The sequence below is a fragment of the Lepidochelys olivacea genome (genome assembly GCF_965140295.1).
Source record: "Lepidochelys olivacea isolate rLepOli2 genome assembly, chromosome: 8".
Classification (NCBI taxonomy): domain Eukaryota; kingdom Metazoa; phylum Chordata; order Testudines; family Cheloniidae; genus Lepidochelys; species Lepidochelys olivacea.
Window position 1 is genome coordinate 41,864,741 of NC_140418.1, and position 27,200 is coordinate 41,891,940.

The 27,200-nt window shown below is 50.5% G+C and overlaps 2 protein-coding genes across 4 annotated transcripts in view; one reads left to right on the forward strand and one right to left on the reverse strand.

Annotated features, from left to right (window-relative positions):
* The window catches only part of ATF6 (activating transcription factor 6), a 419,899-nt gene that overhangs the window by 365,780 nt on the left and 26,919 nt on the right, over positions 1–27,200 (forward strand). The gene's annotated exons all lie outside the window — the stretch shown is intronic.
* The window catches only part of OLFML2B (olfactomedin like 2B), a 96,898-nt gene that overhangs the window by 21,998 nt on the left and 47,700 nt on the right, over positions 1–27,200 (reverse strand). For all 3 annotated transcript variants that reach the window (XM_084636797.1, XM_084636796.1, XM_084636795.1), the window contains 3 exons: positions 24,182–24,358; positions 16,104–16,329; positions 4,155–4,787 (listed from right to left, as the gene is read on the reverse strand). In XM_084636797.1, the coding sequence (XP_084492923.1) occupies positions 4,155–4,787; positions 16,104–16,329; positions 24,182–24,358 (1,036 nt within the window). The remainder of the gene's footprint in view (positions 1–4,154; positions 4,788–16,103; positions 16,330–24,181; positions 24,359–27,200) is intronic.

Genomic DNA, 27,200 nt, shown 5'->3' on the forward strand with positions numbered 1-27,200 from the left:
AACAAACTGAAGCTAGCGAGGTGCTGGGGTAAAAGGGAGGGCAAAAAGGCTGCAAGGGGCAAATAGCAAGGAACAAAGCTGGGGGCTTGCTGAAGGGGGTCAGTCCAGGGGGGAGGGGGCACTTGCGCCTGCAAAGAGTCAGTGCAGGCTGGCTGCTGCTTCTGGCCCAAAAGGTGGTGAAAGGTGCAGCAAGCCAAGCAAGCAGCGGAGTCCCAGAGGCAGGAGCTTGAGGGGGCAGCAACTACAGTGGTGGTGGGAATTGGGGGGGACACACAGATGGACTGGGGTCAGGTTCCATGCCACACCCCGTGTCCCCACAAACACAGTCAAAACCCCCACCACAAAAGCACAGTTCAAAAGTTACTTAGTCTTAAGGCCCCCTCCACAGTGGTCTCCAGAGTCCCTGTGCACTCCCCCAGCAGCAGATGGCCTCATCCCCTCCTCCTTTGGGGTCTAGCAAGAGCTCCAAGCAGCAAAGGTGGCAGCAGCTCCAGGCAGCAGCCTAATGGCCAGGCAGGCAAAAAGGACCCCTCACAGGTGGTGGTGGTGTCCTCAGCAGCAGTAGCAATGGCTGGGGCAGGCGTCTCTTACTTCCCCCCTCTGGGGAGCAGGCCAGACCCCCCCCAGGGGCTGTAGTTGGAGCAGTTGCAGCACCCAAGGGGGGGGGCAGCAGCTAGCCAGCAACCAGGTAGCAGAGAAGGGGGTGGGTGGTGTCCAGCCCAGCCAGGAGAGCAGCTGGAGTGGTAGCAGCAAGAGCCCAAGGCCCAGGAGCAGCAATCTCCCTCCTCCTCCCCCGCTCCCTCCAGGCCAGTTGGGTTCAGCAGAGGAGCCAAAAGTGGGTCTACTGGTCACTGGATGAACAGGTTTCTATTCCCTGACTGACCAGAGCAGGGACTGCTCTCTAGGCCAGAGGGGAAAGCAGGGAGGTCAGCCTGTGGAGGAGCAGATCCCTGTTCCCCAGATAGCCAAACAAAGGCTACTCCAGGCCAATTAAGATTCCTGATGCCAATTAACACCTAGGCTAATGGAGACAGCTGGACCCAATCAAGGTTCGACTTATACTGTTTAAAAGCGCTCCTTCCAGTTCCCTTAGGTAAGCCAAGGTGGAAGGAGTTGGAGGAGAGGAAGTATTGCTGAAGCCTGAGGTTAGGGTGAAGTTAGAAAAGGGGATCATGGGGAAGTGGCCCAGGGAGTCAGAGCAGCTCTAGTGGTGAAGGGGAAGCTACCAACAGCTGCTACTATAGGGTCCCTGAGCTGGAACCTAGAGTAGTGGGTGGGCCTAGGTTTCTTCTCTTCCCCCCCCCCCCCAAACCAAAAAAAAAACCCCACCCCTTGAGAGGGGGAGCAGGACTTGCTCCAGGTGGGATGTTGAACTGTGTCTATTAAGCTCAATGGAGTGACAGAGACTGTGGGGTATTCCCTTTTCCATACTGGCCTGTGATGACAATAGCTAGGTAGGCTGTAACTCTTGCTGTTACACTAAGAAAGGGAGGTCACATTAAGGGCCTTTGTGGGTTTCTGAGGCCATTAAATCCACCTGGAAGTGCAGGACCCACCTATACAGGCTTGGGACTTTGTCACAGGAGCCAGTGTGTCAATGGCTGAGGCTAGTGGCACAAGCTAGTGATTCAGCAGACACTCAGCTCCTTGTCCTGTGGTGGGGTGCTGTTATCCTTGAGCAGGCTTTGGAATTTGTGAGAGTCTGAGACTTTGTACTCAAATCAAGATCATTGGTCTGACTTGTCTGCATACTGGATGAGCTTGCACCATTGCCTAATAGGGGACGGTGTGTCTAAGCCAGTGGCTAGTGGTCCTGACCTCTGTGTTGATGCCTCGGTCAAAGCTAAAGGACAGGGTGTGACCGGCTGGACGAGAGCTGACCTGTGAAAGTCCAGGGAGACATATGAGGAGAGTTTTGGGGGTTTTGCATTTGCAGCCTTGGCCTGGTGAAATCTCCCAGGATGACACATAAGAATGGCCCTACTGGGTCAGACCAAAGTAGCCAGTGCCAGGTGCCCTAGAGTGAATGAACAGAACAGGTAATCATCAAGTGATCCATCCCCTGTTGCTTATTCCTATCTTCTGGCTAGGGACACCATTCCTGCCCAGGAGCGCCTCTAGGAATCCTGTTCTCAGTGGTGGTCTGTAAATGAGCATAAAATCCATGTCTGCTTTGGCTCTGGTTTGTACTGGCAGGTGAAAGGATTCAAACGAAGCTGTTTTACCTGAGTCGCCTCTCTCCCATTTGCCGTGCCAGATGCCTTCTTGCCCCATTGAGATCTGTGAGGTACTGAGCACCTTGGGCGGGCAAGGTGGGCTGGCACAGAACTTGTGGTGTCATCCAGTCAGATACAGTGATGAGTGCTTCATCACTGATAAGATTGTGTGTTGTTCATTAGCGACCAGTCCTCAGCCAGGCTGCACCAGCCAGTCCCAGCCAATGCCCAGTCAGGTAGAATCAGGGAGCCCTGGCCATGCCCAGCCAGGATAGCAGAGGGTGTTTGTGAGTGTGTCTGTTGAGGGACAGCGGGGTGTGTGTGTGTGTGTGAAGGGGACAAAGGGGAGGTGTCGGGTCGCGCTGGTGTGTGTGTGTGTTGAGAACAGCAGGGTGTGTGTATCAGGGGAGATGGCAGGTGAGATGATAGGTGTGTGAGAGGGCCAGCAGGGGGTGTGTTTGTCGGGGGAGATGGCAGACAGCAGGTGTGAGCGTCAGACGCATAGCAGGGGGCATGTGTGAGTGTGTCTGGGGGACAGCAGGGTGTGAGTGAGTGTGTCTGGGGGTCAGGGGGTAGGTGTAAGTGCCAGAAGGGTGGGTGGGGGTGTATCAGGGGGACAGTAGGGGCGTGTATGAGTATGTCAGGGGCAATGGCAGGTGTGAGTGTGTCAGGTGGGACAGCAGGAGGTGTGTGTGCATCAGAGGGATAGCAGGAAGCATGTGTGTGTGCATCCAAGGGACAGCAGGTGGTGTGAGTGAATGCATCTGGGGGTCAGCAGGGGGTGTATGTGAGTGGGGTGGACAGAAGGGGGCAGGTGTGAGTGTCAGAAGGCCAGCAAGGTAGGGGGTGCGTGTGTGTGTGTGTGTGTCAGGGGGACAGCAGGGACATGTATGTGTGTGTCGGGCGATGGCAGGTGTGTGTGTGTGGGCAGCAGGGGGTGTGAGTGAGTGTCAAAGGGACAGCAGGGAGTATGTGTGTCGGGGACAGCAGTGGGCAGGTGTGAGTGTGTGCAGGGGGACAGCAGGGGATGTGTGGGGGTGGCAGGCAGCACATGTGTATATCAAGGGAGGGAACAGGATGGCAGAAAGGAGGGCAAGGGGCATGTCAGTGTGTCTCCCACCCCATAGAGGTCACAATGTCCTGGTTTCCCTGCCCCCCATGCTTTGTGCAGGAGTCGCACTGCCCCGGGCTTGACTAGTCACTGGGGACAACGGCAGCATGAGGCATGCTGTAGCCCAGTGGTCAGGGCACTCGTGGGAGACCTGGATTCAAGTCTCAGTGGGAGACTCAAATGTGGCTTTCCCCCAGTGGGGGTGAGTGCTCTGGGCACTAGGTGTAAGGGAGCGCCTCTGCCTTGGTTATCTGGGAGGAAGACTGCCCTTGATTGGTGCCTGGCAATGGGAGAGGCTTCACAGAGAGGGGCCTCTCTTCTGTACTGAGGGGCCTAAGTCCCTTTTCTGGGCAGGGCTGGGGCCGCACCCTCTCCCAGCATTTTCTGCTGGCTCCTTTAGGCAGCTCCCTGTTCAGCGTGCAGACTACTGTGAATTTTTTTATTTTCGGCCCCTCACTTTCCCCGTGCACCATACGGGAGCCTGGGCAGCAGGACCCCTAAAGCCCGGCACTGCAACACTCAGCCTGTGTCCCAGGTCGCGCAGGGCAATGCTGGCAGAGTGGGGAACTGAACACAGGTGGACCAAATGCCAGCCCAGTATCCTAACCACTGGGCCACCCTTCCTCTGAGTCCTTAACTCCAGCTGCTGTTGGCATCCTGCTGGGCCAAAATATTGCTGTTCATGCTTCTTTACAGGCCCTTTGTTCCAAGCTATTTTTGCAATGAGCCCTCCTCAACCTCTGGCACACCTCCTCTTCCACACACTGGTCCACAACAAACTTACCTGGAGACCAAGACCCAAGAGGAGTGGAGGAGGACTGACTCACCAATGATGCTTCTCAGATCTTCCTCGTCAAGGTTCTGTCTGGGCGTGGCAGGAAGTGTAGGGCTGGCTGGCGTCGGAGGGGCAGTAGCAGCTGACTCCTCACTTCTGGAGGCAGCCACGCTTGTCCCAGCTGTTGTCGAGATGTGGACCGTGGTGGCTGCCATAGCAATTGTAGCTTTGCGGAGGTTGGCTGTGGGTAGGATTGATGCAGTTGTGGGTGCCTGTGTACCTGTCTGTGTCGCAGTTGCTGGTGTCCATGTGGCTGGTTCATCTACTGACGCACCCGTGGTGATGGCTCCAGGTGCAGTGGTGGTCTCCAGCGTGGCTGGGAGCTGATCTACAACGGTGGTGGGAGCTGTAGGGGTAAGTGCTGGTGTCAGCTCATTGGAGAGGGATGGGGCAGCGGAGGACAATGGTGGAGACCTTGTGGCAGTTTCTGCTACTGGGGACCCAGCAATGGCAAGGGCAGCTTGTGAGATGTACTCCATGGTGGGGGTGATGTTTCGGAGTGTCAGAGGCCCTTCTGCTGGAGCTGGTGTCCTCGTGGTGCTGCTCCGCTCATGGCTGGTGTGCCTCAACAGCTGATCTTCAATCAACAAATCGACTGTGTGATCACCGCTGAAAGACTCATCCTCTGCCAAGCAAGCAAAACATGCATCACTGGGAGGTGCACGGCAGCCCCCGCCATGGTGGGACTAGAGCTGCGCAAGGGGAGCCTGGACTAGCCTGTCATGGTTCGAGAGCGCTCCAGAGTCAGGCTTGTCAGAGGACACAGCACAAAGCCCCTGTCTCCATTGCTTACTGAGCTGCCCCAATATTTACTCTGGGGGCACCTTGGGGGTGCGCTGAGCTGCTCAAAAGGAAATCCCCAGGCATCAGCAGTGGATAATTGGGGCCCACTATGCAGTGCTGCTAACTCTCACAAATAACATGATATGGGCTCCTGTTGAAGGCAGTATTGCAATACATTCCAGCCTTCCTGTGACTTTTGGGGCACTCCTCTCTACAATGCCATGTAGCCCAGTGGAAGGTGTGCAACCACACAAGGCCCAGAGTTGAAGTCTCAGCTCTTTCATTTGGTGGTGGTAATATTTGGCCATTACTATGGCCAAAGTTCATATCCATGGGGGGTAACTGTTCACCAATTTCAGAGATAAGGTAGCTGAGATCTTGCATATGGTCACTGCGGACAGAGCTGGAAACAGAATTCCAGTCTCTTCCACCTTGTCCATCTGCCTTTCAGAAGGAACATGTCATATTAGGTACTTCTGTAATTCTCCACAACACAGCGTGGCACTGGGGCACTCTTTAGCAGCTTGATCTCATATAAAGGTTTGTGACTCTGCTACTGCTTGCCTGCTAAGAGATCTGGGTTTTAACTCAAGCATTAGAAGCCTCTGCTTTTTTACATCCAGAGGTCCAAGATTTAGTCCCCAGAGAGGACCCAAACACAGGTGCTATTATATAAGCTCTGCTGCCTGTGACCACCAGACCAAAACCTTCTCCCAGAGCCAGAATCCAGATGCCCAGTGCCCCACTGCAGTGTCCCAGCGACTGGTGTAACCCACTGGCCCCATGGGCGCTGTGTCTCCTTGTGTGGGCTGGGCTGGTGGAAGAACACAGCATGCTTCCTCCCCTTACAGCTGACGAGGAAGCAGTCTATGCTGTGGATTTGAAGGCTACAGGTTCAAAGGCTGCTAATAACACATGTAGGAGAGAGGGGAAAAGTCACATCTTTGTAAGAAAATTAGTGTAGGAAGTTCAGAGTAATTATTGCAATGCTTCTGTATTCATTTACCTATGAATGTGGATGTTGTGTTAATATTTGTTTTACTGTTGCATGTTTATTATTTGTATTTTGGTAAGGGGGGGCTGTCCTTTTAAGAGAAGGGTGCAGTTGTCAGTGGATTTGAGCCTGAGAAGCATGGATTGGAGGGATATTTTGCCATTTCCAGTGTGCAGAGAGGGGAGCTCCCTGATGGTGGAACTGCTACACAGAGCAGTGGTTGCTCAAGACAATCTGCTGTCTTAGGCAGGACATCTGTATTCTTCCCCTGCCCTGCTCAGCCTCTAGGACAGAGGTTCTCCACACAGGGGTACATCAGACTTTCAGGAAGGGAGTGGGGGCATGGTGAGTGGTTATGGTAGAAGTGAGGGAGGCCAACTCTTGCAGGTTGCAGCACCACTCACTCAGGTTTGGCCTGGTCACCCTAGGCAGAATCTACCTCCCTAGGCAGCTGTTTAGTTTGCCTATAGCTAACTCCCATCATCCCCTTCCCCACTGCAAATCCCCTTCCTCCCAGGCAGCTCAGGGGAAGGATCGGTGCCAGGATCTGTTGTGAAGCTGTATGAACACCAGATTCCCTAGGAACTGCATGCGAAGCCATGTGTGGCATAGGCTGTGACTGCTGGACAGTGCAGCTGGGCACAGGACATATGGCATCACTTTGCTCTGCGCTGGCCAGTCAGCTCTTCAGGGCAGGCAATGGCTCTTGCTCAGTTTGTCCAGTGCCTAGCACAAAGCATCTCCAAGCTGAGATAAGCTCCTGCAGTAGGGGCAAAAACTGCTGGACTCGATGTACGTTTGTGAGGGCTGGGGATGGCGGGGAAGAGCAAAAAACAAAAAATGTGACTTAAACTTTAAAAACACCAGAACACCCAAGCCCCTGATTTTTGGGTAAGACTTGTGATTTCTGACTGTTTGGGGCTGGCAATACTGGGCATGGGCTTTCAGCAGCTTGGGTTTTTTAAGCCCTATGGGGAATCAGCAGGCCACTTGCTTGTGTTTGCTATTGAGCAATTACTAGGCTGCGTTCCTGGAGACTTCAAAACTAACAAATAGGAACCTTTGTTCAGTTCAAAGGCCCCTCCTAGCCTTTGCCATTTTCTCTCTGGGAGGTAATGACCCAGGATTGGCTCTTTAGAGTATGCTCTCTTGAAGCAAATATGTGCATCATACTGGGAGCCAGTATCAGGTACCGGGTCGGGCATGAATGTAGAGCTCAGAAACCTGTGTTCTAATCCTGGCTCTGTCAGTGGCCTGCTGGGTGACCGTGGACCCCTTCTCTGTGCTTCAGTTTTGGGAATAAAGACGCTGACCACCTCTGTAACCCGCTGTAAGAGCTGTGTATGAACCTGCTATATTATATCATCACAAGGAACTGTCTGAGTGTGTTTCCCAGTCTAGTCCCTCGCCCTCCACATATCGTTTTCAGTTCCTAGATAACTGCTAGGCACTTTCTTTCAGTGCTGCTGGAAAAATCAGTCCTCCTCCTTCAGGTAAGTGTTTCCCTAACTAATTGCTTCCCTAAATAGCCAGTATGGTGTCAGTTTGGGACTTAGCCCTGCATGGATGGTAGGTGAACCTCCCCTTTGACGAGGCTACCCCTCTGACTGCACCCCTTTCACCTGAAGTCCCACCCCCTTCAGCCAGAGGAGCCCTGAGTTGCACCTGTGGCCGGAGGAGCTCTGGGCCGCCCACCCCAGCCAACTTCCCAGAGCTGGGCTGGCCCCAGCACCACCCCAAGCTGCTGGCCCGACCCCCTTGGCCAGCCTGAGTGCTGCCGTGGGTGCCAGCAGGCCCAAGCTCCAGGCTGCCGGCTGGAGCTGAGCCCCCGCCCACTTAAGGGAAGAGGGGGAGGCCTCAGGGTATAACATGGGCAGGGCCACAGCCTGGGTCAGTGGAGGCTTAGTCTGCCCTGGCCTTTGATATCCATCGCAAATGTAGCCCTGTCCTTTCTTTGGCTGATCACTGTAAATCCATCTATTTCAGCTTATACGAAAAACCACTCCCTACCCAAGAGAGGTCCTATTCATCAGTGTATTCAATCTGAAATTCTGTGAGTTTGGAAAGCGTGCTAGATATCACACACAGGAGGTTCATAGTCATCAATATGGCAGTTAGGTGGTGGTCTGTTTACTGCTCTGCTAATGTGTTCATATAGATTTGTAAATTCAACATCATACACTCGATTCATGGGGGTGTTAAACACATAGATTGTTTTCCAGAAGTCTATAGTAAGTGCCTTAATGGTTTTTTTCTCATACTCCTCTATGTGGGATTTAAGACAACGCATCCATTGCCAGCATCTGCTTTTCAGTATGGAATTGGTTTCCTTCTTCCCTGTTTGGGGATCTCAGCGTGAATGCAACTGGCTGCGCTTCCTGCAGAAGGCCTGCACCTGGGCCTTCAGAAAATGCCTCTAGTTGACAGCACAAATGGCTGAATAACAGAGTACTTGAAAACTGGTGAATGGAGACCAGTATTCGATGGCTATTTGGGTCTGATTTCCCAGGGACAGGAAAGGTCATTTCCCACCAATTTCCTTCCAAGTTTATGACCCACAGATAGTTTGGGCATTAATTTTTCCAATTAGTTTACTAACCTCCTAAACCTCTGCAGACCCACTTTCAATTCTGAAGCAAGCATTTCAACTCTTGCTTTTATTGTGCTTGGGTCAGCAGTCAAGACACCCTTGCTCATTTTATGTCCAATAGAGAAAATTTCTATTACACCAATTTATAACATTTTAAGGCTTCCTCTTGCTTCCTACAGAATTTTGCATTGTGCTCTGTAAAATGTTCAGCCCAAATTCAAACACTATCCATTATCATTTAAACTTTTTTAATCCCCTCAGGTAGCTGTGCAAATGCTCTTCAGAATGCCTTGGGGCAGTATTAATTACTGAGACACATTGGTGGTTCAGCAGCTCTTGTCTGGCCTGACATACTCACTACACCTAACACTGGTGTCATAATCTGTATCTAAAAAGTGGCATGGAAGACACTGGAAAACTAATAACTCACTATTAATTTAGGCTTAAATAGAGACTTGGAGTGGCTAAGTCATTATGCAAGGTAGCCTGTTTCCTCTTGTTTTTTCCTACCCCCCCCCCCAGGTGTTCTGGTTTAACTTGGATTTAAACTTGAAGAGTGGTCAGTTTGGATGAGCTATTACCAGCAGGAGAGTGAGTTTGTGTGTGTATGGGGGTGGGGGGGATGTGAGAAAACCTGGATTTGTGCAGGAAATAGCCCAACTTGATTGTCATGCACATTGTGTAAAGAGTTGTCACTTTGGATGGGCTATCACCAGCAGGAGAGTGAATTTGTGTGGGGGGGTGGAGGGTGAGAAAACCTGGATTTGTGCTGGAAATGGCCCACCTGATGATCACTTTAGATAAACTATTACCAGCAGGACAGTGGGGTGGGAGGAGGTATTGGTTCATATTCTCTGTGTATATATAAAGTCTGCTGCAATTTCCACGATATGCATCTGATGAAGTGAGCTGTAGCTCACGAAAGCTTATGCTCTAATAAATTGGTTAGTCTCTAAGGTGCCACAAGTACTCCTTTTCTTTTTGCGAATACAGACTAACACGGCTGTTACTCTGAAACCTGTCACTGATCATTAATATTCTTGCATGATGTACATACAGGCTCTGTACAAAGAGTTCATAGAATTGTAGAATATTAGGGTTGGAAGAGACTTCAGGAGGTCATCTAGTCCAATCCCCTGCTCAAAGCAGGACCAACACCAACTAAATCATCCCAGCCAAGGCTTTGTCAAGCCAGGCCTTAAAAACCTCTAAGGATGGAGATTCCACCACCTCCCTAGGTAACCCATTCCAGTGCTTCACCACCCTCCTAGTGAAATAGTGTTTCCTAATATCCAACAGAGACCTCCCCCACTGCAACTTGAGACCATTGCTCCTTGTTCTGTCATCTGCCACCACTGAGAACAGCTGAGCTCCATCCTCTTTGGAACCCCCCTTCAGGTATTGAAGGCTGCTATCAAATCCTGCCTCTTTTCTCTTCTGCAGATTAAATAACCCCAGGTCCCTCAGCCTCTCCTCGTAAGCCATGTGCCCCAGCCCCCTAATCATTTTCATTGCCCTCCCCTGGACTCTCTCCAATTTCTCCACATCCCTTCTGTAGTGTGGGGACCAAAACTGGATGCAATACTCCAGGTGTGGCCTCACCAGTGCCAAATAGAGGGGAATAATCACTTCCCTTGATCTTCTGGCAATGTTCCTACTAATACAGCCCAATATGCCGTTGGCCTTCTTCGCAACGAGGGCACACTGCTGACTCATATCCAGCTTCTCGTCCACTGTAATCCCCAGGTCCTTTTCTGCAGAATTTATGGACGTAGGCTAGAATTATATTCTTAAAATGTGTTTGGCAAGCAATGCATAAACACAGCATGCCCTAGACAAAGGAATAAGCAGTTTTCTGATCATTCTGGTCCTCAGGTAAGGATAATGAAGGTCCATTTACATATGTAAAAGGGTAAACAACTCTATCAAGCTAACAAGTGGGGGACGAGACAGCATGGTATTTATACCCCAGCAGGAAAAAGAAGCGTGGTCTGCGATTTACTTTTCAGAGCATACATTGCAAAGGTTTACTGGTCTGTAAAGATGGGGGAGCTGGATCTCTACTGATAAGTAATTACATCATCTGATTATAGGCAATATTACTGTACTATCAAAGTGTATCAGGAAAGGGCTTGTCTGAAAGCTTATGACACTAGTAATTAGTATCATTGTGAAGTGTTTGTATTAGCGCAATAGGAGGAAATACGGATATTCACTGATATGATGCTTTAAAAGTCTGTGACCAAACACAGGGAGAAATAGGTTCCCACCCAGACTAGAGGAAAGGCAGCTATCTACCTGTCTCCAATGAGATTAAGCAAGGTGTGACCAAAAACAATGAAAGCTCCATTGACATATGAATCGGCAGGGGGCTGGGCAGGCCACAGGAAGGGAAGAACAGTACACAAACACAGAGTTTGGGAAGCTGTATGGAGGGAAAAGAAGCCATCTTGGCATCCATCACTGGACAGATACCAGGGTCCAGAGGTCTTGCAAGGTAAGAAAGCTGGGTCCTTCAGCCAGGGAGGCTGAAATCTCTAGGAATGAAGGTTGGCAAAAGACTGTAGCTTGTTAATTTAGGTCTTTGCCGTTAGAAAGCATATTTTTACTTTTGATGGTTTACAATCCTAACTTTATTCCTTCTACTTGGTATCCCCTAACCTATGTCCTTTTGTTAATAAACATGTTTTATTTTTCAAATAAACAAATTTAGTCCTGTACTTAGGGATGGGTGTATTTCCCCCAGCTAAGCTAATAAGCAGTGATGTGCTTTTGTCTCCTTACAGGGGTGAATACACAGTATTATTCCTCTGAGTGCCTCAGGAGAGGGCTGGACACTTCAGGGCAGATGGTTTGGGGGACATTTGGGATTGATGTGTGTGTTGGGGTCACTTTCCCAGGTGAATCAGAGTGTGGCTGGGGGTGCCAACGCAGCTGCTGGAATCAGAGCTGTTTAACCCACAGACACTCAGTGCAGGCTTATCTGCTGGCTGGGCACATCCAGACAAGAGAAGCACAGCAGCAGAGACTTTGGGGCACGTAGGTTCCTGGGCAGGCAGTGACACAACCCCTCATTGGTCTAGCTCAGCAGTTTGCAGCCCAATTAGCACACAGCTGCAGCCCAGCTCAGCTGTGTGCTAAAGGGTGGCCTGCAGGCCAGGGATTGCAGCAGCCACATGGTGAGGGTCTGTGGCAGCCGTGTAGTGGGAGTCTGGGGCTGCCGACCAGCCACGTAGGGTTTGGGGCAGCTGCGTGGTGAGGGTCAGGTGGGCAGCTGGCCGGCCTTGTGGAGCAGGGGTCCAGTGTCAGGGTCCGGGCTGCCCGTTGCCCTGCCACCCGGCTCCTGCAGCCCAGGTAACACACTGTGGTCTGCAAATGTGGCTCACAATGTGTAATAAGTTGAGAACCACTGGCCTAGCTTGCACTCCAGAATATAACAGCCAACTGGCATTTGCTTAAACATGTAATTCAGAGGATATTTTGGCTTCTGAGAGCTTAGCAGTCTCCTTGTCAACAGTTAGACAATGCCACATAATGTAAACTCACCCTTATCAATGCACATCTGCACTTTAACTGCCTTTTCAATTCCACCCATGTCATTTACCCAGGTCTTTTACACTTTCAATCGCTCCCAGCTTTTCATATTTTTCAAACTCTGTTTTTATTTCCTCCATTAAGATCAATGGAATTTCTCTCATTGAATGCATCACTGTAGTTGTTTTGTGATTTGCAGTCTCCTTCCAGATACGACAGCCCTTGGGAGACCGATGGAATTCTATGTACTGTCTGTTGCCTCTGGTTCATAGTGAGCCATTTTCAGTAAATGTGTTTTTACCTAATTTCCTGGCTAGGCTGGTTTTCTGTCCTAACACAGGTGATGAATTTGCATTTATTGTATTGAGTTTTAAAGAAAACGATGAGTTTCAGAGTAGCAGCCGTGTTAGTCTGTAGTCGCAAAAAGAAAAGGAGTACTTGTGGCACCTTAGAGACTAATTTATTTGAGCATAAACTTATGCTCAAATAAATTAGTCTCTAAAGTGCCACAAGTACTCCTTTTCTTTTTGGCAAGAGTTCCATATCCCCTTAGCTACTGCACAGTAACACTGTATTACTCTCCAGTGTGACAGTTTAAAGAGTGCAATTCTGACAATACTGTTTAGTCACATTTGTGCAACTGTCATTGTGCCCACCAAATAATCTAGGTTATTGCTTTGCTGTTCTCCCAGTGAACAGACGCTTTGGGCTCTAACTCTGTGACACACTGTAGCAAAATGTGTTTTCTGTTCCATGTTCTCAGCCACATCTAGTGCAGATGGGTCTTTGCCTGTCAGAAACACTTCTATTTCCATGTTGTTTTGGTTTCCTTCATTTCTAGCTCTCCCTTTTAGAGAAGGGCATGTGCTATAGACCACTGGATCAAAAGGATGAGGTAGATGAGGCTTTCTTCAGACAACTAACTGAAGTTTCCAGATCACAGGCCCTGGTTCTCATGGGGGACTTCAATCACCTTGACATCTCCTGGGAGAGGAATATAGCAATGCACAGACAATCCTGGAAGTTTTTGGAGAGTGTTGGGGATAACTTCCTGGTACAAGTGCTGGAGGAATCAAGTAGGGGCCATGCTCCTCTTGACCTGCTGCTTACAAACAGGGAAGAATTGGTAGGGGAAGTAGAAGTGGGTGGCAACCTAGGCAGCAGTGACCATGAGATGGTTGAGGTCAGGATCCTGACAAAAGGAAGAAAGGAGAGTAGCAAAATATGGACCCTGGACTTCAGAAAAGCAGACTTTGACTCCCTCAGGGAACTGATGGGCAGGATCCCCTGGGAGGCTAATATGAGGGGCAAAGGAGGCCAGGAGAGCTGGCTATATTTTAAAGAAGCCTTATTGAGGACACAGGAACAGACCATCCTGATGTGCAGAAAGAATAGCAAATATGGCAGGCACCAGTTTGCCTTAACAGTGAAATCTTTGAGTTTAAACTCAAAAAGGAAGCTTACAAGAAGTAGAAATTGGGACAGATGACTAGGGAGGAGTATAAAAATATTGCTAGAGCATGCAGGGGTGTAATCAGGAAGGCCAAGGCTCGATTGGAGTTGCAGCTAGTAAGGGTTGTGAAGGGTAACAAGAAGGGTTTCTACAGGTATGATAGCAACAAGAAGGTGGTCAGGGAAAGTGTGGGACCCTTACTGAAGGGGGGAGGCAATATAGTGAGAGATGATGTGGAAAAAGCTGAAGTATTCAATGCTTTTTTTTTTTTTTTTTTTTGCCTCGGTCTTCACAGACAAGGTCAGCTCCCAGACTGCTGCACTGGGCAACACCGTATGGGGAGGAGGTGAGCAGCCCTCAGTGGTGAAAGAACAGGTTAAGGACTATTTAGAAAAGCTGGACATGCACAAGTCCATAGGTCCAGATCTAATGCATCCGAGGGTGCTGAGGGAGTTGGCTGATGTGATTGCAGAGCCATTGGCCATTATCTTTGAAAATTCGTGGCGATGGGGGGAGGTCCTGGACAATTGGAAAAAGGCAAATATAGTGCCCATATTTAAAAAAGAGAAGAAAGAGAACCCGGGGAACTACAGACCGGTCAGCGTCACTTCAGTCCCCGGCAAAATCCAAGTCCTCAAGAAATCCATTTTGAAGCACTTAGAGGAGAGGAAAGTGATCAGGAACAGTCAACATGGATTCACCAAGGGCAAGTCATGCCTGACCAAACTGATTGCCTTCTATGATGAGATAACTGGCTCTGTGGATATGGGGAAAGCAGTGGATGTGATCTATCTTGACTTTAGTAAAGCTTTTGATAGGGTCTCCTGCAGTATTCTTGCCAGCAAGTTAAAGTAGTATGGATTGTATGAATCCATCCATCCAATAAGGTGGATAGAAAGCTATCCAGATTGTCGGGCTCAACAGGTAGTGATGACACTAAGCAAGTTCACAGATGACACTAACCTGAGGGGAGAGGTAGATATGCTGGAGGGTAGGGATAGGGTCCAAGGTCTAGACAAACTGGAGGATTGGAATAAAAGAAATCTGATGAGGTTCAACAAGGACAAATGCAGAGTCCTACACTTAGGAAGGAAGACTCCCATGCACCACTACAGGCTGGGGACCGACTGGCTAAGCAGCAGTTCTGCAGAAAAGGACCTGGGGATTACAGTGGATGAGAAGCTGGATATGCATCAGCAGTGTGCCCTTGTTGTCAAGAAGGCCAACGGCATATTGGACTGTATTAGGAGAATTGCCAGCAGATCAAGGGAAGCGATTACTCTCCTCTGTTTGGCACTGGTGAGGCTAGACCTGGAGTATTGTGTTCAGTTTTGGTCCCCCCTCCCCCCCGCCACTACAGAAGGGTTGTGGACAAATTGGAGAGAGTCCAGCAGAGGGCAATAAAAATGATTAGGGGGCTAGGGCACATGACTTACCAGGAGAGGCTGAGGGAACTGGGGTTATTTAGTCTGCAGAAGAGAAGAGTGGGGGGGGGGGATTTGATAGCAGCCTTCGACTACCTGAAGGGAGTGCTCTAAATACGATGGAGCTTGACTGTTCTCAGTGGCGGCAGATGACAGAACAAGAAGCAATGGTCTCAAGTTGCAATGGGGGAGGTCTAGGTTGGATATTAGGAAACACTTTCACTAGGAGGGTGATGAAGCACTGGAATGGGTTACCTAGGGAGGTGATGGAATCTCCATCCTTTGAGGTTTTTAAGTCCTGGCTGGGATGATTTAGTTGGTGTTGGCCCTGCTTTGAGCAGGGGGTTGGACTAGATGACCTCCTGAGGTCTCTTCCAACCCTGATATTCTATGATTCTAAGGTGGCACATGGACTAGCTGCTTCCTCTGTCCCAGGTCACTTAGAGTACATCTATGCAGCCCACAGTAGCAAGTCTCCCAGCCTGGATCAATAGACTGGGGCTTGCAGGGCTCATGCTACTGCTCTAACAATAGCTATGTAGACTATGCTAAGATTATCTCTGCAGCCCATCACTTTGAGCACCTCATCCATCCTTTTCAATCCCTTCCCTGCTCCTTTCAGTGTCTTGTACTCACTCATCTTCACACATCTGCTCCTCCACACTTCTCTCTTGTTTTTCATTGTCCCTGCCTCCTCTGCTTTGCCAGTGATGCCAGCCCTAAATGCCCATTTGGCTGCTTCTCCCACAAATGTGTGGTGCTTTCTTCCACACTGCTCCATATACATGGAACCAAGCCACGTGCTCCTTCAAATCCCTCCTCACACTTTCTGCAGAGGTGCCCGTAAGATGTCAGAGAGCCAGTGGTGGGGGTAGGCTGAATGGCTTGCAGGGAATGCAGATATCATTAGAATGAAAGGCCTGGTGATGCAGAACCTAACTGGTCCATGGAACCCAGGACCCTAGCTTCTCCATCACACATTCACTTATGACTATTCTCTCACAGGGTCACATTTTGAAAAGGTACAATCTTGTACGCAGCTTGGACAGCCAGGCTGCTGAGTGGGGAAGAGGCTGATTGGCTACAGACTTTACCCACCCCATTGCTAAGAGGCCCAGATGTCCAATTCCATGAAGCCAGCCACGGCTGCAAACACAACTCACGTTCCTCTAGGTCATTTTCTGACTCCGTGAACTTGGCCTTGTAATAGGTGATGCCTCGAATGATGGTGGGCTTGGAAGGAAACCGGCTCCGCACATGCATCTTCCTCTGCAAGGGCTGTTTTGGTTTCATTGCCTCTGGAGCGGGAAGCAGCTGCTGCAGGGACTCGACAGAGTTGATTTGCTGAGAAACCATCTCATCTTGCAGGAATCTCTCTTTGTATTTTTCCTTTATGAGATATAAGGAGATGTTACATGATGGCCAAAATACACAGCCGCATTGCTGAGTGTGTTTAGCTGGGAAATGGAAGAGTGGATCTATACCATAGTTGGTCTGACTTGTTGCCCTTTAAGCAGCACACCTTGTCCTTGTTTAATTTGTCAAGGTCATCAGTACTTCATTTTTTGCTAGTGGAAAGACTGTTGTGAATAGTAGGGATAAGCAGTGCTATGGGCTTATGTTGCGTATGAGGTACAGTATGGGATGGGAACATACAGTTCCTATGATCTTTTCTAAATTATATGTTGCACATACCAGGATGTTGATAGTGTATGTTGTTAGGGTGTTTGCAGGGGCTGGTGCTTAGTGTTAGTGTAATACATGGACTTAGTATTTTGAGTTCATGTCTCCATCTAATGGCTCATACCATCTCACAGCTAAAGGAAACCACCTTTTAGCTCAAGAGGCAGTGCCTGTGTTCCAGGTGCTGAGAAGCTAGGGTTCGATTCCCCAAGATGGCTGTAACATCTGTATGCGTATGAGGCTATGGTTGGTTACGTTAGGGCATACCAGCTGTTCAGCAGCATATTCATGGCTTACTCACTTCCTTCTATTCAATCGCTTCCTGCAGAATTGGAGCTTTTGTTACAAAAAAAATATTTCTAGTTTTACAACTGCAAAGACAACTCAACGAGTGTGAAGCAATGCAGGGCTGTCTTCCTGAGTCTGCAGACAAATGCTGACCAAAACAAGAGCACTGAGCCATTCATTTTATTGTTCATTCTGAAGCCCAACAATGACCACTGCAATTCCAACATTAATATTTCACTAATGATCATTTCTGCAGAAACCTCCAGTCACATGGAGCTGGGGATTGTAGGAGGATCTTGAATACCATCATTTCCCCCCCTCCCCCAATCTGGCCCTGAGTGTATGCGCTGTGTGTGAACTGAGTATACACTGTATATGAGGAATGCTGCATGTCAAACAGTTGCATTGTGTATGTGAGGATAGAACTGTATATTGAGCGTAGGATATATTACACATGGGGCATGTGCTAGGTGTGTAATCATAGACAGCTGGGCTGTATATGATGATGGTACAAGTATGTGCTGCAGATGAGGTTCCAGCATTTCACAGTGTACTTGAGTGTTGGATCTATTTACACATAGCAAAGGTAAAAATACTTAATGAGGAAAGGAGAATACGAGCCTGTTGAATGCCTGGGGCAGCCTGCCGGGGGGAGCAAGGAGTTCCCAGGGGCTGGCTTTAGAGGTCAGTCTATTTTCAGGTTGCAGGCTAATACCCCTGATTTTTATCTCATTAAAAGGAAAGGGAAAGAGAACCAGAACCACTGCAGCAATGGCTAGTTGGCTGAAAGGATGGCTCCAGGGTTCCTTTAACCCCTTGCTGAAATTAACTACAAGAAAAGAAGAATTTTTGGAAGCGAGATCACTCAGGGTAACAAAAGTGCCATGCTTTGCACTTCAGCCTGGATGGGAATGGAATCTCTCCAGCACTCAACTGGCTGCTAGTGAGATTAACACACAAAAACTCTGTTATGAAGCAGTCTGGGCGGTGTTGCACACAAAAGGCCTGACAGAAACCCACGAAAGCAAGGCAATGTAAAGCTAAGCCACCTAACCCTTCAGCCCCAGAGACACAGTGTGCCATTACCCATTACACACACCACAATCTTCATTTCACCCCCTTTTACTCTTGCGGATACACAACTTTTCCAGAACATTTCCCCCCAAAACCAATAGTTGTGGGTGTTTGGTGCATTATTATGTGGTTGTGCTGGGAGAGGGCAGTTTGGGAAAGGGCTGTGTGCAGAAGGGCTGCGGGCAGGTGGGGCAGAGTTAAGGTTATGATGTGTGGTGCATAGTCCTTGTGGTAATAGCAAGGTATGTGCCTGTGGTGGGAGGAGTGGAGGGACAGGCATGCTAGGTGGCTTAGCTCTTTATTGCCTTTTGTGGGCTTCTGTCAGGCACATTGTGTGCATTACACCCTGCACTGCTTGACAGCCATTTCTGTGTATTAAATTCCTTGGCATTTGCAATGCTTAGCGAAGGTGGGGCTGGTGAGGAGAGTGAGGGATGGACCTCGTGGGGGTAGAAGTGCTACTGCTGATGAAAAATATTTTATACATCAGCAGGTGTGCTTGAACCCTTCTCTGCTGTATGGTAAAATTGGAAAGAGAAGGTTTTATGTACATCCAGTCCCATCAGTCAGCCTCGTACGTGCCTGGTCCCGATCAACCAGTTACACTTGTGTGCACTAATATGAACCCTGACCCATAGGGCACCTGCTCCTAAGCCCACTGAGTGCACCACTCATGATGGAGTCACTGTCGGCCCCGCCCCAATGCTCAGGGACAGCTTCCCTGCTTCACCTCTAAATCTACCTCCCCAGATCACAAAGTGCACAGCAGAGTCTGCAGCTGAGCACCAAGCTGGGCATCACCAAAACACTCAGAGCAAAATCATCCACCTCTGGAGGCCATGATTGTGGGGCCCATGATCCTGGGGCCGAGGCTGCCTTAGTCACGGACTACAGCCTGAGCACACTACGTGGTGTGAACATCACACACAAGTGCCACAGCGCTTTGCCATGCTGGGCCTTCCTCAGCAGGGAGACATGGCTGCTCATTGGTGAAGTCCCCCAGCAATTCAGCCTCCTCGAGCAGCTCAGTTTGGTCCATTCCTTGGAGCTAGAACTCAGAGCCTCTACTAGGCCTTGTGGGGCTGCTCCCTGCCCCCTTGTCCCACGAGACCCCTCCCCCCACTCTGCCAGCAGCACCGTTACAGAAAGGGGGAGATTCAGAGCCACACTGTTGGTTCTGGGACAGTGCACAGCATGGATCAGGCTGCGAATGCTAAATCAGGCTGGTTCCCTGCAGCCTGAGTTAGAACAGCATGAGGCTGCTCTAAATTACACCACCTGCCAATGGCCCAAAGGGGCCATGACAGCAACTAGAAATTGCACTGGGAAGCCCCAGTCATGCCCCTTTCTTCCCATGCCCCCTATGACTACTACTGAGAGGGATGGGGTAGGAACTGCTGTACCAATTCTGCACTGCCCCCTATGCTGAGCAGACCACACCAGCTTTGGGTGTGGCACCTGCCAGACAGGGGGAACTTGGTGCTCCCATCTGTTCCCTTTGAAATGAGTAAAATCAAACTGCAGTTTTTCTTAGAAACCCTAACAGCTGAAGCTGTGCTCTGTGCCCACTCGGCTGGGCAGCAGGGCTGTACACAGAACAGGAGATGGCAGTAGAGCCTGGTAGTAGCTGGCAGGGGAGGATCGTTTCTCTGGATTGCACAGTGGCACGCTGTCCACACACTGCACCCCCACGCCCAGTAATCATTGGCTCTACCTCACTGCAGCACAGACATTCCCAGAGAATTCCACCCACCTCAAATTGCTGCTCCATGCTGCAAAGTGACATCATGATTTCCAGACACCAACCCTCCCATCCATCTCTGACCTCAAACCAGCACCCCTTGGGAGGGGCACAGAACAGGCTGGTCCTGCTCCAGCCTACGCTCTGGGTTTGCTGGATTGTGCTGACTTCAGCAGGATGGAGTCTGAGGAGCGGAAATCAGGTTTGCTAAGCAAGGAGAAAAAGCATTTTGAACTAGTTTGTCTCATTCGGGTGGCTACTTGCCCAAGGGAAATGCCCTCATGAAGCCACTACAGGTCCATTGACCCCCACCCTGCTGATGTCTGAACCCCCACAGACCCAGACTCCACTCTTAGTGGAAATGGGATGGAGCAGAAATTCTCTGACAAAGGTCAAACCCTGGAAGTGACTGCTCTCTGGAATGTCAGCAGCCACACCAGGACAGGCTGGATGGCCCGTGGGAAACACGGAGTGGGGCAGGTAAGCAGGTGCCGGAGGGGTTATGTACGGAGCACTAGAGGGGCAGGAAGCAGGCGCTAGAAGAGTTGTATGGGGAGCTGGAAGGGGCAGGAGGCAGGCACTGGAGGGCCTCTGTGCAAAGCAGTAAGGGGGCAGGAAGCAGGCAAGGGAGCGATTGTGCAGGCAGCGAGGAGGGGGAAGGAAGCAGGTGCTGGAGGGGTTATGCTGGGAGGAGAGACCAGGTCAGAAGCAGGCACTGGAGGGTTTGTGTGTGGAGGGGGCAGGAAAGAGGCGCTGCAGGGTTTGTGTGGGGAGCATGGAGGGACAGGAAGGAGACGTTGGAGGAGTTCTGAGGGGAACAGGGAGGGGCAGCAAGCATGAGCTGGAGAAGTTTTGTGGGGAGCAGGGAGGGGGTGGGAAGCAGGCGCTGGAGAGGTTCTGTGGCGAGCAGGGACGGGATGGGAAGCCCACGCTGGAGGGGTTGTGTGGTGAGCAGAGAGGGGCAGGAAGGAGGTGCTGGAGGGGTTCTGTGGGGAGTGGGGAGGGACAGGAATCAGGCGCTGGACGGGTTCTGTGGTGAGCAGAGAGGGGCAGGAAGGAGGTGCTGGAGGGGTTGTGTGGGGAGGGCACAGGAAGGAGGCGCTGGAGGGGCTGTGTGGGGAGGGGGAAGGAATCAGGCACTGGAGGGGTCATGTGGGGAGCAGGGAGGGACAGGAAGCTGGTGCTGGAGGGCTTGTGTGGGGAGCAGGGAGGGGCAGGAATTAGGCGCTCAAGGGGTTGTGTGGGAAGCTGCGAGGGGCAGGAAGCAGGCGCTGGAGGGGTTATGTGGGGAGCTGGGAGGGGGCAGGAATCAGACACTGGACAGCTTGGGTGGGGAGCAGGGAGGGGCAGGAAGCAGGCACTGGAGGGTTTGTGTTGGGACCCGGGAGGGAACAGGAAGCAGGCACTGGAAAGGTTGGGATGGGAGCAGAGAGGGTCAGGAAGCCGGCACTGCAGGGGTTGTGTGGGGAGCTGGGTGGGGGTGGGAAACAGGTGCTGGAGTGGTTGTATGGGGAGCTGGGTGGGGGTGGGAAGCCGACACTGGAGATTTTCTGTGGGGCTGCAGACTGAACTGGAAGCAAGACAGGGATGGGAGCAGCTGCGGGCAGAGCAGGCTGTAAGCAGCAGCCCTTCAGCAGGACGCTGCTGCTTGCAGAGCTGAGACAGAGCCGAGAGGGCCTGCAGCCAGAGAGCTGAGCAAGAGGGGCCTGCAGGAGATTATCCCCAACACAGAGCCAGCAGCTGGCTCAGGCTCTTGGACCCCCAGGATCCAGAAGAAAGCTAAAGCACTGGGGGTCAGCCTGGCAAGGGGGCAGTCTCCTTTGCCTGCGGCTGAACCAATGGTATGTAGCCAGGGACGACTGCGGGCCTTTTGGGACAATTGGTCTATAACTTTTGCCTGCTTAGGAATTTACCATGGAAAGTAGGTCAAGTTATTTTCAATAAAGAATGTTCTAAACTGGTGCAAGAGAACCAGACAGAGACACTACATTAGTCTGATGCAAAAGGCCATGTTGATATAGGCCAAGGACAGAAGAAGTTATGCTTGTTAAAAACATCAAAATTGGTATGTCTGATATTAGGACTCAGTGGTGGACAAAATAATGAGGCTGTTCCACCCACCACCCCCTTTGGGGTTCCTTACAGAAAGAGGGGCAAAAACCAGAGAGATGCTACTGGAGCAAGCTTCACCGTCATGGCTGCCACCCCCACCACCTCCTGGGCCCATACCTGGTTTAACACTGGAGAGGGATTGGCGTGCAGTAACACCTTTGGCCCATATATTCCATCTCAATTATACACCAAGCCGAGTAGTCTAATGGTTGCTGTGGCTGGAGCAGCCACTAGCAGCAACTGTGCAGGAAGTGCTGTTGTAACTAGAGGGGCCCCGATGAGAAATGCCATGGGCCGATCCTGGGCGAGGTATCTGCAAGTTCCCGGATTGCCTGTCCTAAAGGACGAGATTGGAGCAGGCACCCCAGGCACAAGAGAGCCTGAACCCTCGGCTGGGTGCCCCCAGGGCCAAGCCGCGAATGCTACTGTTTTACCTTGAATTGTAACAGCTGAAGCCATGGTGTTTTCAACCCTTCCCTTTCCTGCCAGCCCTAGTAAAATACCACTCCCCTCAGCCATGGCTCTGGGTGTTTATGTGACCTAGCAGCTGAAGCACCTTCAGTGCGTGCCTCCAAGTCATGGTGCCCGTGGCACTTCCAAGTGCCTTACGGGTCTGATCCCACAGCTCTGAGCAGCTGCACCAGTTACAGTCATGATGAGGGTGAGTGGGAGAACAGCTTTGCAGGGAAGAGAAGGGAGGGATGGAGCCAGCCCTGCCAGCCAGCCTGTCTGTGCTAACCCACCATAGACCAGCAGGGACCAGCTGGAGGCTGTTTGGTGCCCATGTTAAAATCAGACATTTTTTGCCAATGAGGCCCCGTCAGCTCCTCTCAGTGGAGCCTGTCTAAGCAGTCTGAGCAGAGGTCGAGCACGCAATGAGTCATGGAGGTGGAACCCCACTGTCCTCAGGTCAGAGCTCAGGTTCACATGCAGGGGAAGCCTGCAGTGCTGCCTGTCTTGCTCTATGACAGTAAGTCTCCAGAGCCACCAAGCCTGCTCCTCTCCCCAGGGCCTAAAGCCACAAGAACAAGTCTGGCTGCAACAGGGACAATTTCAGTGCAGGGTGTAGCTGCTGGTGACTCCCTCATTGCCTGTAAGGGACACACTGCATGGCAGAGTGGGGGCCGACCACCCGGAGAGACCTGAGCGTGAGACGCAAAGGTCGAGGAACCCAAGCCTGGACAACAAGATGTGCCCAATCCAAAGCCATGCCTGGCGTGTGGTGGCAAAGGAGGAGGTCTCAGTGGGAAAGCAGCTGTTCTGTCCTGCCACCTACAGGCATCAGGATAACAAGGGGATGCAACTCCCATCACATATTGCCATGTGGGGATGCCTAAGTCCACCAACTTCCAACCCTGATGTTCAGATTTCAGAGTAACAGCTGTGTTAGTGTGTATTCGCAAAAAGAAAAGGAGTACTTGTTGCACCTTAGAGACTAACCAATTTGTTTGAGCATAAGCTTTCGTGAGCTACAGCTCACTTCATCAGATGCATACTGTGGAAAGTACAGAAGATCTTTTTATACACACAAACCATGAAAAAATGGGTGTTTACCACTACAAAAGGTTTTCTGTCCCCCCACCCCACTCTCCTGCTGGTAATATCTTATCTAAAGTGACCACTCCCCTTACAATGTGTATGATAATCAAGTTGGGCCATTTCCAGCACAAATCCAGGTTTTCTCCTGTAATATAAAGTTGCGATATTACAACAGAAAAACTTCAAAACCAGACTCCAGCGAGAGACGGTTGAATTGGAATTCATTTGCAAATTGGATACAATTAACTTAGGCTTGAATAGAGACTGGGAGTGGCTAAGTCATATGCAAGGTAACCTATTTCCCCTTGTTTTTTCCTACCCCCCCCCCCAAGACGTTCTTGTTAAACCCTGGATTTGTGCTGGAAATGGCCCACCTTGATTATCATACACACTGTAAGGAGAGTGGTCACTTTAGATAAGCTATTACCAGCAGGAGAGTGGGGTGGGGGGACAGAAAACCTTTTGTAGTGGTAAACACCCATTTTTTCATGGCTTGTGTGTATAAAAAGATCTTCTGTACTTTCCACAGTATGCATCCGATGAGGTGAACTGTAGCTCCCGAAAGCTCATGTTCAAATAAATTGGTTAGTCTCTAAGGTGCCACAAGTCCTCCTTTTCTTTTTGCTGATGTTCAGAGTTAGCCCTACAGCTCCAGTACATTTCTCCCTCAACACCTTTCACCAGTCCTACTGCTGAGCATTGCCTGCACCGGCGGCACTGAGTGCTCTTGGACTGGAACGGGGTTCCTGGGACTTGGCTGCACAAGAGCTCCACGGGCAGCCAGGAGAAGGCAGCTTGCCATACCTCAGTGTGGGTGTACGCAGCTGCAGCATCCCTCTGCAGGGAGCTCTGGATGTCAGGGAGGCTGTTAGAGATACTGCTGGAACAGTTTTCCTTGTCCCTTGTGTTTGGCTCACTCCAAATTGCATCCATGTTCCCTGTGAATGGCTTGTTCTCTCTGGTGAGGTTTCTGGACACTTCCTAGGAAATTGAGAGAGAAAGAGAGAGCTGTGATTTTACTGCCACTGGCATTTTCCAAATTCAGGCCCTTGGTCACAACGTGCTTAGAGCTTGCATTATTGCTAGCCTGAATGGCACGCCTTGACAGTTAGAAATGCCTTCACTAGACAGAGATCTGCTGCCTAACTATTCTTCAGGACCCCTTTCTGGGGTGAGACAAGGGGGCTTCCTAATGTTGTTCTTAACTAGCTGCCACATAGAGAGAACAAGAAGCCACAGACAAAACAAGCCACTTTCATCTCAAGTCTCTCCAGGAGACCACTCCCTTGGGTGGCAGGTACCATAGGCTGCGGGAGGCTATGCCTCCCCAAACAGCCAGGCATGGTCCCACCCATGCTCCGCCCCCAGGCCTCCTGCTTCCACTCTGCTGCCTGGCTCCAGGGGCTGGTAGGGCCATGCCGCCTGCCTTCTCTCCCGACGCTCCAGGGCTGGGGGTGCTAGCCTGGGGCAGGGTCCAGTGGCCATGGGGGAGGGAGGGTGGAAGGGGCAGGGCTGGGAGGCTAGCTTCCCCCAGCCAGCGGTTCATGAGCCATCTATGACCACTCCCCTTTCTGGAACTTTTAATACAGCACAGAGACATCTAGTGCTAGAGCATATCATTATAGGCAGGCCTCTGACCCAACCTGCAGCACCACTGGGCCGGGTGATGTTCCACAGAGTGGACATGGAGAGAGCCTGAGACTTGCCCTCAAAGTGCCCTTTGATTTAGAGCAGTAGTTTTCAACCTTTTTTCATTTGCGGACCCCTAAGAAATTTTGAATGGAGGTGCTTTGGAAATCTTAGACATAGTCTGTGGTCCTGCAGGGGTCCATGGAACTCAGGTGGAAAACCACTGTCTTAGGGGAAAGGGCCCTGGGCTGGGAACCAGGAGGCCATAAGTTCTAAACTCTGTTCTTCCAGTGTCCACATTGCTACCCACTTCAAGCCCTTACTACCAAATATGGCCATAGACTCTAGATCACTGGCAAGTATCATTTCCCCTATTGTACAAATGAGTTGACTGAGCAGTTGCACAAGGTCGCTGCAGGGAAAAGAATCCCATTCTCTAATATGGCAGGCCAAGTCTCATCCGCTTAGGTACAATGTCTTCCAGAATGAACATGCAGGATCTAAGATGGCTATCCTGACTGTAACCACAGCTCTAACCATTGGACAACACTCCCCTCCCCAAGCCAGAATACAACCCAGAACTCCTGATCTCTAACGTCCCACTGCTATCTAGCAGACAGCTGTGTCACGAATGTGTCACTTCCCCTGCTAGTGGCTGGGCCACACACAGGATAACACTCACTCCTTTGGCTCAAGTGGCACAGGTTTGTGTTGAGGAGCTGAAGGTCCCTGGCCTGAGCCCTGTTGCTGACACATTGGGGGGTGAGGTGGGGGGTCCCTGTGGTTACATGTGATAGAATTTCTGGTTTCCAGGATTTATACTGCCACTTTCATCTCACTGCATTGTACAGTCTATGGGTAAAATCCTGCATTCATAAGTCCCTACTCAGGCAAAATGCTCATTGAAATCAATGGAGGTTTTGCCCTGTAAACCCAGCCTGGCCTTTTATCCTGTGCACACTGACAACGGTGGCTCCCTGCTGGCACTTTGCACACATTGATGTGCATGTGTACAACCAATGTTTCCTTAGGTTGTTAACTTTGGAGTCTGACACAGCACTGCCTCTCATGTCAGGTGCAAGGCACACACGGAGCTCCCAGCTCTGACGATGCTGGATACACAGCAGACTACACTGCTCTGAAGCCCTTTTTGAGTACTGTGTGAGTTCCTTAAAATTGCCAAGTGTGTTGACTAGAACTCCAAGATTGTACTAGATTGCCTTAATGTTATGACTGTCATGCACCAGCTCTGCCGCTTCCATGCCTCTGTCACCATATATGCTCCCATGCTCAGAAGTACCCTGCTTGGGGCATAGATCCTGCCACAGAACTGAGCTGCTTCATTATCTAATTACATTTTCTCAGCTATGAAACTGGCAGAAAACAGGACACATCATCCTCCACTGCCCCGAGCACAGATTGGTAGATCTTGGGCCATAGTTCCTCTATTACTTTACAAGAGTTGGCGCTGTTCATTGATATTAATGGCAGAAGGGTTTATAATGACCACCCAGTCTGACCTCCCACTGTGACGAAGTGGGAATTTTCTGTAATTTGTTTAATGAATGATGTGTATGGTGTGATCTACTTGATACGCACATGCGACTTGACTAGGGATTGCTAGTAGGTGCAAAAGGGTTAAATAATCCCTGGGCAGAGCAGGAGACATCAGGTGTGCATGTCTTAGATCTGTCAGGGATGGTATAAATGGATCAACAAAGGTTTGGCTGAGACAGACCAAAATCAATGGAGCATCCAAAAAGACAATGGGAGCCCAAAGACTGTGCAACTGACCCCTACCATAGGAAACTGGCAGGAGAATCATGTGAACATTAGCAGGAGCATTGCCAGCAGATCGAGGGAAGTGATTATTCCCCTCTATTCGTTACTGGTGAGGCCGCATCTGGAGTATTGCGTCCAGTTTTGGGGCCCTCACTACAGAAAGGATGTTGACAAAGTGGAGGGCAATGAAAATTATCAGGGGTTTGGGGCACATGACTTACGAGGAGAGGCTGCGGGAACTGGGCTTGTTTAGTCTGCAGAAGAGAAGAGTGAGGCGGGATTTGATAGCAGCCTTCAACTACCTGAAGAGGGGTTCCAAAGAGGATGGAGCTCGGCTGTTCCGAGTGGTGGCAGATGACAGAACAAGGAGTAATGGTCTCAAGTTGTGGTGAGGGCGGTCTAGGTTGGATAT